General features: G+C 37.4%; 2 protein-coding genes across 3 annotated transcripts in view; one reads left to right on the forward strand and one right to left on the reverse strand.

Moving 5' to 3' along the window:
• The window catches only part of si:ch73-72b7.1 (netrin receptor UNC5C), a 194,300-nt gene that overhangs the window by 141,534 nt on the left and 40,562 nt on the right, over positions 1–12,204 (forward strand). For both annotated transcript variants that reach the window (XM_017413777.3, XM_017413776.3), the window contains exons 5-6: positions 6,382–6,562; positions 11,885–12,052. In XM_017413777.3, the coding sequence (XP_017269266.1) occupies positions 6,382–6,562; positions 11,885–12,052 (349 nt within the window). The remainder of the gene's footprint in view (positions 1–6,381; positions 6,563–11,884; positions 12,053–12,204) is intronic.
• On the reverse strand, positions 7,686–10,477 carry LOC108234541 (E3 SUMO-protein ligase ZBED1-like). The gene is made up of 3 exons (XM_017413778.3): positions 9,024–10,477; positions 8,765–8,915; positions 7,686–8,541 (listed from the first exon to the last, which is right to left on the reverse strand). The coding sequence occupies exons 1-3, from the start codon at positions 10,301–10,303 to the stop codon at positions 8,101–8,103; spliced, it is 1,872 nt and encodes a 623-aa protein (XP_017269267.1). The 5' UTR covers positions 10,304–10,477; the 3' UTR covers positions 7,686–8,100.

The raw sequence follows: 12,204 nt of genomic DNA on the forward strand, positions 1-12,204 counted from the left end.
CATTCTGCTGTTCAGCTCTGTCCCTCACTATCTCTGTGGCTCTTCCTCCCACTGTGTTTCCCTCCACCTGCTCTCAGTTTCTGCTGTTGCCTAATTATTGTCGTTTTGTATCTGTTTGTGCCTCACCTTTCCGTCTTTCATTTTGTATTATGTTTTGCTTTTTATTTCTTTTCTTAATGACCTCCCTTCATTTTTAAATTACTTCCTCTGGTGTATCTCCTGCTGATTGAATCTACTGTTTTGTGATTTTGCATTTGGTGTGTGTGTGTGTATGCAATTATTTTAGTGCGTGTGAGCATACAGGCAAATGTTAGTGTTTGGTAATGGAAACAAGCAAGACAATTATGGTGATGGCTCTATAGATATACGTCACAGCCAATAATAATGAGTGGGCAACATCTGGCTGTGATGTGTTCATGTGTTTCAGTCTGAATGTACTGGGAGGGGGTTTAGCTGCATCAGACAGCTGGACATATGTACGATTCTCTAAAGGTAGTCTACCTTTGCGAAGAAGGATGCTGTGTCAGTCAGAAGCATTATACAGAGCTAAGCATCAAACGTTTATTGGCTGATTCAATTCTGGTTAGGAGAAAATTGGGAGACAGTAGGAAAAAAAAGTGCAGGTTCTTAATAAAAGAAGCAGGCAAGCAAACATCTCAGAGGCGCACATATCTCTAACTTGACACACCACCTGTTTTTCTTACACAAAACCATCTGTGATATTGTAGCTGTAAACTGTTAAAGAGCACTTTCAGAAATATTCAGCCATCTTTATTTAGTTGCTTCAGAATATTTCCGGCTTTATTCTTGGACACCTATTCAGACTGAACTGATTTATTAGTTGTTTTATTGAGTGGTGACATAAACAAAACAGTAATTTCTTTTCATTTTTTTGGTTCCTGTTTGATTTGGTGGTGAATAAGATCATTAGTTAACAGCTATATTTAGGAACATTTTTGTCTGAACAGACTATCACAGAGTAAAACTGAAAAACTAAAAAAATAAACTTAGTTTGATTGATTGGTTAAAATGATTACAACTTTCTTGTAAGTACACATTAGATTGTTTTTGTTTTTCAACTGAATGTGAAAGTTCATCATCGAAGCATTAATTAAGATTTTGATGATGGGTAGACAATCAAAATGCTTGTTTGTGTTCAGCAGCCGTCTTTTTATTTTTTAATAAGGGTAAACATCATCTGAATATGTTCATATTGTAAAAGTACTATCCAAAAATAAAAATAAATAGTTCCTGGCTCATGACTCAAAGCACTCAGAACGCAAACCTTGGAGTTGTGTGCTTTGTGGCTTTTAAAAAAAAAAAAGCACAAGGTTTTTCCACTCCATGAAATTTTGACATAATCAAGAACCAATGGTGTTTTCCTTAAAAATGTTTCCCACAAATAAAAAACTCTATATTTTAGGCTGGTTTTCAAGAGATATTATAGTTTTGAATGATATTACCTTAAAAAGTATTAAAATCCTCATAACTGAAATTTATTTTTAACATTTAGTTCATAGGATCAGTGCTTTGGCAGCTCATTCATTCTTCAGCTTATTTTCAGATTGAATCAAATAATTAAAGTCATCCATGAGTTAAAACAATAATTAAAAAAACATCCTTCCTTAGAGGTATAAACGTGCATCTTTGTCTTTTTTTACTGTACAAACACTTCAACTTTTTGCATCCTAAATGTTTGGTCACTGCATCTCTTTCTTCAAACATCCGAAAAACTTTGCCTTTGTTTGCAATAAAACGAATCAACGAAGCTTGTTGGAGCAGAAGGTGGGGTGGTTAGGATTAATAAAACATGGAAACACCCACACATAGGTAGATTAATCACCATGAGAGCTCTTTAACCCACTCATCTGTGGACTTATACGGTTCCAGATAATATAGCTAATCAAGGGGATAATCCTTAGTGACGAACATGCATATTAACACTTCAGTTACCCACAAACACACACACACACATGCACATACTAACGGTTTGATTATCATGATGTAATTACAGAATCACATTTGATTGTAATTAGTTCATTTTGTGTTTTGTCACACTCCGATTGTGCGGCTGCTGCCACTTTGAAATATTAAGTCTGGATTCTACCTCGTATCTGAGTTGTTATCAACTCTTTGTAGTGGCTCCACAGAGCATGTCGTATATTAGCATTTTTTCATAGGTATTCTTTGCTTGTTTATCTTAGTTCTTGCTCTGTGGTCTTCTGTTTTGTTTTGCCTTTTGCTGCATTTATTCAGCATTTTTCTCGGCGACGCTGTGCCCGTGATGTTCCTCCTCTGAGCAGATACTGTATGTCACCAAACTTTGCTGTTCAAAATGTTTTGTGGTGCTCAAACAAAAAGGAAGTCTACATATATCATTGTATCTGGGCTTCCGTTTATCTTCCACAACACACAGCTAGGCTTTAGTTCCACTGCCAGCAGCAGGGCATATCTCCAATAAATGTGAAATACATTAACCCTTCCTGCTGTCTTGATTTGTCCAGAAAGCAGCAAAACCCATGGAAAGATATTTACATATCTGAATTTATCAATTTAAAAATATCATCACTTCAAGTAAGTGTGTTATTAAAAGCTATGAAATCTCCTTTTATTCTGTGTTCCTGCAGTCCAGGTTTGAAATAAACCTCAAGCCAGGATATTGTTAGTCACTGGGTCAGGCAGAGAAAAAAAAACATGAACAAAGTGAGTGTGTAATTGATTGGGAAAAACCTTTATCCTTTTAAGAAGAAACCATTTGGATTTCCTTTTACAAAAAAAAGGAATACATTTTTGTTGAACCTTTTTTTTGTAAATAAAAATCCTATAGTTGAAACAGAGGGCATCAGCTACAGTTTGTTCATAGGCAAGTGTGTCAAATTGTGTCTTATTTTGTACAGATTGTGTGTGTTTGTGAGATAAGACTTCAAGCAATGGTAGCGTTTACTCGCCAGCATGTATAATATTATTTCATTTCAACACTACAGCGATAGACTTGAACTTTAAAGGTGTTTTTTTTTTGTTTCTTTAGCTTTTTCTTTGACTCTGTGTGTGTGCGTGTGTGCACTTTTGTGTGTGCATGTTTTGTGGCGTGTGGCTAGAGCAAGAGTGGCAAGTGATGTGGGGGCAAGAGTTAAAATAACAAATGCGCACTCTCCCATGAGGTTGACTTGATCCAGTCTGCCACACTTTGCCATTTACAGACACACGCACACACACACACGCACACACTTACACCAGCTGTGGCTAATGATGCAGTAGCAATGGTAGGATTGCCACCACATGTGGTCCCTTTGTCTGAAGCCACCAGAGCACACATCAGTCTGACAGGCTACAACCTTCACAAGTCATCGACTGCAGCTATTTTCACTGCATCTTCACACAAGAGCTCACAACCAGCATTAACCCATTAAGACCTAAAGCTGCTTATGAGTTAACCTACTGGTTCTAATGGGCTACAATAGTAATCTCACATGTAGATTGTGATTTTCACAGCTTGATTCCTATAGTCAGCACCTAATATTTTGTTTTACAATCAAGCCACTGAACAGCAGGTAAAACTTCTCTTGAAAAGTTAGCTTTTTTCACTCTCTAATGTTACGTTACATCTCAATAATGGCTTACCATCAACATAATGGGCATTTTTTAGCTTTGCAAATTATATAACTTGTCCCATAATAGTTAAAAAAAAAACTCAGTTGCATTAGTTTTTCAAACAGAGTTAGAAAAAACACGACCAAAAAAGGGGTTCACCACTATATATACAGAATGTTTTTAAATGTCCTGATGTAGGGTATAATATGTCATGCTGTAATCTGATCAACATCCACTGAGATCAGGGTTAACACAATTTTATTGCAGTGAAGACCTTATCCTTGTCCCCTGTCATGACAGCGCTTCTTATTTGACTGATATATAAAAAAGCAAACTCATTCTCCCTTCTTATTCATGGGTTTTGCTTTAGCTCGTGAAACAGCACCTGCACATTTTTGTACACTTAAAGCATTTGCACTGTTTGTGAATATTTCTTTTTATTTATTTTTTTTTCTCCTTGTAAAAGCTTAACTTAATGGAAACTGAAAGGTCACACAGCGGCTCACTTCAGAATGAGAATTCTGACCGACACTGAGCCCCATATCCAAAGAGCGCTACCAGACCTTTAAAGATCAGAGGAAGAAGCAGGTGGAATAACTGAGAGGAAAGAATGACTGCCAGGCCAGAGCAGGCAGTAAAGTGAAGAATAACGCTAAATTTCCTCTTTTCTGTGTCTGAAATTTCCATTTCCTAATGTTAAGGGAGGAGAAAATTAACCGTCCTGAATTAAACAACACAGCTTGGACGTTTATGTCCCTGCCATAAAGCTTGGATGGGCTGGATTTATGAGGGTTTGGACCAGTAAATACAGCACTCAGGAAATGTGATTAGGCCCATAAATAGAATACTTTACCACTGTCCTACCCTTCACCTAAAGAACCTTGTGAAAGCATATGTTTGGGGCATTTTGCTTTCCTGCACTGAATTTTATACTAAAGAGTCCATTGTTTGCATGATATGTGTGATTTGATGCAGAACGATATGCTTGTTTGTTTGTTTTTTCAGAGAGTAAGACAGGGTTAAAGGCAGATGATGAATAATCATACACCACCCTTTATTCCAGTGAGACTGTGAAAGGTTAAACTCTCTTTGGAAAGATTATTAGCTTATTAAAAAAAATGTTCAGTATTTCAGAATTACTAACTTTTAAATCAAAGTCATGTACTCTTGGTCTAAAAATGGTTGAATCTTTTATTTATTAGCAAAAACTGGTTATTTAACTGATTGCAAAGTTCTTCATGAGTCCACTGGGATAGGTTGATAATCAAAATCCCACTTTTGCATTCAAGGAAAATGATGATGAGTCTCTCACAAAGTGATCAAATCCTCAACCTCCTCAAAAGTTAGAGGACCTACAACACGAGAGTGACAATTCGCCTTTTATTGCAACAATTTTTTGAAGTGAGGTTCTGTGAAGTTGTTATCATGAGTCAGGACCTCACCTGCAGTGGACAGAAGACTGGGTGATCTCAGTTTAGATTATTAGGAAAATGGCTTGTCAGACTGGGATCTATTCCAGAGTAGATTTCAACTTTCTAAAACTACTCAAACCTCACAAAATTCATAGAAGGTATTTCATTTTTTTTTTCAAAACCTTTGATGCAGCATAATTTTTCCATTATACAATTACTCAACTAGAAGTCTGTGGTTATTTATACTTAAGACTGTGTTGGTCCACATTTCTAGGTTATATTGTTTCGTTTGAAACATACTTTGTTAAGTGAACTATGTGAGAAATAACCAGTCAGAATAACTATCTCATGTAAAAGAGAGAGCAAATCTCTGCCAAGGACTCGGGGTCATTAAAAGACTAAAATCTGGATCGTGATCCGGATCACCACCAAAATTTTAATTTGATCACTTGTTTTTTGTGACAACCCTATCATTACCTGGAAATTTCATGTAAATGTGTTCATTATATTTTAAGAAATCTTGCTAACGTTAGGACAGATGGACAAACAAACCAGCACTACCAAAAACTTAACATCTTTGGTGAAGGTAATCATTGGAGCTTACTCAGATTATTTTACACCTAACACAGTACAAATTAAGCCACAGAAACACTTTATTAAGGAGCCATATTTTAAAACTTCCTGTCATTAATGCATTCTGTCAGTTAAACTGAGAGGAAACATCCTAAAATTTAAGTAGACCTAATTTCCTCCTCATCCCAAGGGCTATAAAAGTTTTAAAAAAGCAGAGCTAACTCAATTTTTTTCTTTTAGCACACACTGTATTTTATAAAATAACATTCATTTTTGCCCTATCTTTATTTATTTACAATTGTCTGCAAGTTCTGGAAAGGAAACCACAAGAAATCATCAGATATATGCCATTTTAGTTTTTATTAGGTGTCTTATCCTGCAAATCTTCTGATAAAAGTGACAGCTCCTCCTCAAAGCTTTCCTGCGTGAAAGCTTGTAACAACAATCTGCTTCCATCTAGTATTTATTTGTCATTCAAAGATACTAAAATCGAGATTATCCCAATTCTCTTTCCTTTTTTATGCTTTATTATTTTATATTAAAAATATATTGTAGATGAGTCTCATTTTCTCACCCATTGGTATCAGTGTGGATCAGTTGTAAGAACAATAATAAAACTGGATTTAATAATTTGAATGGGGAGTATTTATACTTCTTAACCTGTTTTTACCAGTTTTATACCTGAAGGCAATGACAAACCTGTTGAGCATTAAATCCATTATTATATACGTTCAGCTTTTACTGATCTTTTTGCAGAGAAACCTTCACTGACCTACAGTAAATCTTTCTTTTTTCTGTGTCCTAGGTGGAGTGGTTAAAGAATGACGAGATTATAGACCCTGCAGAGGACAGAAACTTTTACATCACTATTGATCACAACTTGATCATCAAACAGGCGCGTCTGTCCGACACGGCCAACTACACGTGTGTGGCTAAGAACATCGTGGCCAAAAGACGAAGCACTACAGCGACTGTGATCGTCTATGGTAAGTTTGTATAGATCCAAATCGCTGTCATTATTCTAATTTGTATTGTCAGTTTATAAGAAGTTTTAGCAATGCAAGTTTTTTTTTTTTTTGTAACTGCAGTTAACCATCAGTGTTTCAGATCCACCATCCAGACTCCATCTGTCACATAAAATTAGCTGTGCTGCCATGCCAACATGTTTTTTTCCCCCTCTTTTTATAGTTCTTTTAATTGGCCTTACATTCTCGTTGTACTATACCCTTAACCTTACCCAATTAAACCCATCACCCATACCCACTAACCTTCAATTACACATTTAGTTTTAAATTAAAACACAAGGGCTTTCCAAACGTGTTCGCTCCCACCAAGTGTCACAGTTCTGAGTGAGTTGTGCAGCATATTGGATGGCACCAGCTGTGGAAAAACCACAAGAAGAATGAAAATAATTAATACGGTATGGCTCAGAATATCTCAGTTTAGTTCTGTTTGTTTTTTTAAATTTATTTTAGACAACTTTTCCCTGGTGCTGTTGTTGCTAAAACCTGAAAAGAAAAGTTAGCTGAAATCTTTGCCTGCCTGCCTGCCCTTTTCTTTCTTGTTTTTATTTTACCTATCACCAGTCCGCCATGAGGCTATAAGTAAAATTTGGAGGTGGAAAAATACATAGCGGATCAGATACACACACACACACCCACGCACAGTGAACCAAGTGTTTCTCTCAAATGCAACACTAACTCAATTCACTAGGAGGAGTGTTTCAATCAAAATAACTGAGCATGTGTGCCTGTTCAATACAGACAGCGAGAGATGGAGTGGTTTGACACTGATGTATCCTTACAGAAATAGATTGTTCAATCTGGGGTTCAATCTTCTCGGCTCCACACGGGCCCGGCTGACACTGTTGACAAGCTGAAATCATAGTGGAAAAAACAGAAAACATAAGAGGGGAAAAAATGAAGCAGCTATGGGTGGAGGACAAACAGGTAAAGAGTAGGAAAGAAGAGGAAAGTGCAAGAAACTAGGGCTGGGTATTGTTAGGAACCTCACGATTCGATTCGATTTCGATTATTGCTGTTGCGATTCGATTCGATTCGATTCGATATTGATTTGAAGTTGTGAAGACACAAATGATTTAAGATAATGTTGACATTTTTAAAATATTTATTTTCATACAAACTTCTGTAACATCACATTTCTGAGCATAGAAACAAACTTTTTTCTGCAATGTGCTTACAGTAGAAAACTGTTCTTAATAAACAATAAAAAATAAAGTGCATGTAAAATAAAATTAGGCATAACTTATCTCTTGAAGTCTAATATAAATAAAAATGCATTTCAATAACATCTGTGCATATTAGTGCAGATTTAAACACAAATCATAGGGTTGTATTCAACTGAATTGCACTGAAAACGTTTAGTGCTTGTAAACATTCTTAGCTTTTGAACATGTAGTGATTAACCTCTCATTTTTTAACATATCTTGAACTGAACTATAGTACTGTAGCCAGAAATAAAGAATTGTACTGTAACAGTACTGTTCTTCATTTCTGGTTACAGACTAAGTGGGCACGTGGAGATTCTTGTTCAGAAAAAGCAGCTGATCCACATGCTCAGGCTTCAATGCACTTCTCTGGGCTGTGACTATGTCACCTGCTGTGGAAAAGATCCTTTCAGCAGGTACACTACTGCCTGGGATGCAAAGGTACCTTTTAGCTTGGCATGACAACAAAGGGTATTCCCCCTCATGCTCTCTCCACCAGTTGAGTGGATTTGTGGAGAGTGGCAGTGGTTGCACCTCTTTGTAACGCACCACCTCATCCAATGCCTTGGTATCTGTGGTTCTGGACACTGCTACTGGAGTTGTATATGCGCTTCCAAAAAGATCAGCCAGAGCACAAGAGTCCCTTGCTTTCTTTGGTGATGGTCCAGAAGGGTCATCAACCGGCTCTCCCTGCTGTTCAATTGCCTCACGGTCTTCATCCATCAGCCCACTCTGTTGCTGCAAAAAAATAAGAAAATAATCGCATTGGAAAGAAGAGCTTTATCATTTCAAATAGCTCATTTAAAATGCATTGTAGGGCTAAATCATTAAAATAAAAAGTATATTAATTTGCCAGTGTTCAAATAATTGCAGACAAGATAGCATTCCATAAGACAACAAAACAAAACTATTCGGTGTGTATGTGACAGAATGCATTTTTTATTTATACTTTAGTACTTACTGAGCTTTTAACAGTGGCCAATTCTTTTGTGAGAGCTATAAGATGCGTGAACACTTCTTCTCGCTCATCATCATCTGACAGAAAAAGTAGGGCCTTAAACCTTGGGTCCAGGGCAGCAGCAATGGAGAGCTCATCCTTCAGACCCAGGTACCTTGAGAAAATTTTAAGTGACTTTGTGTACACCATAATCATTGTTTTTATAAATATTAATGACAAATTATTTAATTGTGTTGCAAAAAAGTTATATATATATTAATACCTTTTTTGGAGATCCCTGCACATAGCAATCTTCATTTCCTTCACCACTGCAGAGTCACTGGATGATGGTTGCATATCCTCTAGAAGTCTTTCTTTTAGAGGTGCAATGACAGACAGACTTGGGGTGCTTTCCTGAGACATCACCAAGGTGGCTTTCTTTAATGACTTCAGAGCCTGAGCAATATCCTCTGCTGCTGTAATGTCTGCCTCTGTAAGGGAGCATAGATCTTTTTCCTGCTTTCGCACTTCAGGTGCAAGTAATGCAGCAGAGACAGCTGGTTGTTGTTCCAAAAATCTCTCCAGCATATCTAAAGCGCTATTCCATCTTGTAGAGACATCAGTCAGTAACTTGTGTTGTGGGAGGTCCAACAACTTTTGATTCTTCTTGAGTGCATGACAGGCCAAAGTGCTGCGATGAAAAAAAGCAGAGATGCGCCTCACTCTGCCCAGAAGCCGTGTGACTGCAGGGGTTTTAAGAGCAGCCTGCGAAGCCAAGTTGAGCACATGGGCAAAGCAGCCAACATGCAATAGATCAGTGAGACCGACAGCAGCTAGCATGTTAGCCGCGTTGTCTGTAACAACAGCAGGCACTTTTCCGGTTATGCCCCATTCATTTATTGCCTCTGTCAACAAGTTTGCTATATTGCTACCTGTATGACTTCCATGAAGGGGCCTGGTCTGAAGCACATTTGACACCAATTCCCACTCGTCCGATATGAAATGAGAAGTGATGGTTACGTAGGGGTCGGTAGCTCTCGAGGTCCAGCCATCACACGTCAGAGCAACTCTTTCGGCCGACTTTAACGACTCCAAAACGTCTGTCTTCACCTCTGTATACAGTGACGGCACAGCGACTTCTGTCATGTATTTACGTGTTGGTATTGCGTAGCGTGGTTCGAGTATCTTTAGCATATTCTTAAAACCCTTGTTTTCAACAACACTGTACGGTCGTAGGTCCTTGCAAATAAACACGGCTACAGACTTTGTGATTTTTTGTGCGCGGGCAGAGCTTGACGGCAGTTTAGAGATGAATGATTTGTCGATTTGTGTCTGTTTGGAGTCAACAGGTTGTGCTTTTTGTAGCGCATCTGCGTGGTATCTGGTTAAGTGATTGCGCAGGTTTGTCGTGTTACTGCAGTACTTTAATTCTCTCTGGCACAGCTTACATACCACCTTGCTTTTGTCGACTTCTTGAGTTCCAGATTTAGACAGGAAAGCAAAATGAGCCCAAACATCTGACTTAAAAGTTGACGGAGTTAGCTTTCTACAGCTGCTCGCCATGACTGTTGTTATGCACTCAGGTGCTCAGCACAGTAACCAAACTCGCAGCGCCCCCAACGTGTCAGGAGGGGAATCGATTCTGAGGAGCCCCCTAATCGATTATGAATTTTGCATGAAATTATTGCGATGCATCGATTCTTCAATTATTTTACCCACCCCTACAAGAAACTGTGAAAAATCCTGAGAAAAAAGTCAGCATGAAGTGGCTGTGCCTTAATTAATTTGCGTGTTTCCCCCCCCCTAGAGCTTAATTTCTAATTGAACTTTGAGAAAGGAGTGGGCACTGTTCAGGGGGGCAGAGACAGAGCTGTCAAGATGCTGCTTCAACCCACTATACTTCTCCAGATGGAAAACTCCATCACCCAGTCTGACTCATTTTAACTTTATATCTAATTTTTCTTCCTGTCTTGTTTCGACTTTTCCTGCACCGCCCTGCCTTACTTTTCTACTTTAAAAAAAAAAAACAGAAAAAAAAAAAAAAAACAGTAATAAACCAAATGAAGGAAAAGTTGTCTGAACAAACAAGATGCTGAATAACCTTGTAGAGGTACAAGCAAAGTAATAAAAAAGTAGAAAAAGACCGATATGAGAGGGAAAAAATAGATGAAAACTCAATTTTGAGTCAAAGAGTCAGAGAAGTTTGATTCATCATGTGTCTTAAAGTGGATATGTTTTCAACTTTTCTCTCCACTTCAACATAAGTTCAGTTGAAAGCAATTTGCCAGAAGGTTGATGTTTTTTTTTGTTTGTTTTGGCTTGTGTTTAGTGGATTGTACAAATTCTTGTATTACGGAGTGTAAACACAGTGGGGAAGCGAAAAAAAAAAGTGCGACAGTAGCTGCAGGGTAATTGAAAAGTTGTAAGGGACTTCTTCTGTGTGTGTGATATTGATGTGCAGGAAAATCCATCCATTTTCACTGAACCTCAGGACGTGGAATTTAAATGCGCAAAATGTCAAAATATGTTTGTAATATCTATCTTGTAACTGCCATAATTTATGATTTTAAATGCCTTTAAAATATACAAAGGTTTTCTTGTTTTGCCAGTGTTTTAGTGCTGAGAATATATAAACATTATTATTTGATCTTAAAAATTGGAATATTCCAATGTTTAGAAAAAAAGCAGAATGAAATGTTTGCTTTAGAGCAATAACTTAAGCAAGTTTTAGACATTTGTTTACCAATTAGCATTTTATAAATTCCTAAATGTGTTTGTTTGACATGATAATAATAATTAGATTGACTTGGACTACATGAATGTTTTGGTTCATGGTATAATTGGAAAAAATTGGATCTGTTTTATGTGTACAGTGCCATAAAATTACTAAAGTCGTAAAATGGTGCTATACAAATAAAAATATATTGAATAACAGAATTTCTTCTCATGAATCACATTTTACACAGTTTGTTACAGGTTGCTAATTTTAAAGATAAGACTTCTGTATGAGTAGAATAAATAACGAGTTGGTAACTGTTCATCCTTTGTGGTCATTTTCAACATTAGAACAGCTTCCTTAAGAACACACTGAAGCTCAAACCTGATATAATCGCAGTGATATGATAAATGTGTGTCTTGCTGCAGTGAACGGCGGCTGGTCGACTTGGACTGAGTGGTCTCCATGCAACAGTCGCTGTGGACGAGGTTTTCAGAAACGAACCAGGAGCTGCACTAACCCCGCCCCTCTCAATGGAGGACTGCCCTGTGATGGACAGGCCATCCAGAAGCTACCCTGTACCACATTGTGCACTGGTAATAGGCTTATTTCATTCTATTATACAGGTGCTGGTCATAAAATTAGAATATCATGAAAAAGTAGATTGATTTCAGTAATTCCATTTAAAAAGTGAAACTTGTATATTATATTCATACATTACATACAAACTCATATATTTCAAATGTTT

Source organism: Kryptolebias marmoratus, linkage group LG1 (genome assembly GCF_001649575.2).
Source record: "Kryptolebias marmoratus isolate JLee-2015 linkage group LG1, ASM164957v2, whole genome shotgun sequence".
Taxonomy (NCBI): Eukaryota; Metazoa; Chordata; class Actinopteri; order Cyprinodontiformes; family Rivulidae; genus Kryptolebias; species Kryptolebias marmoratus.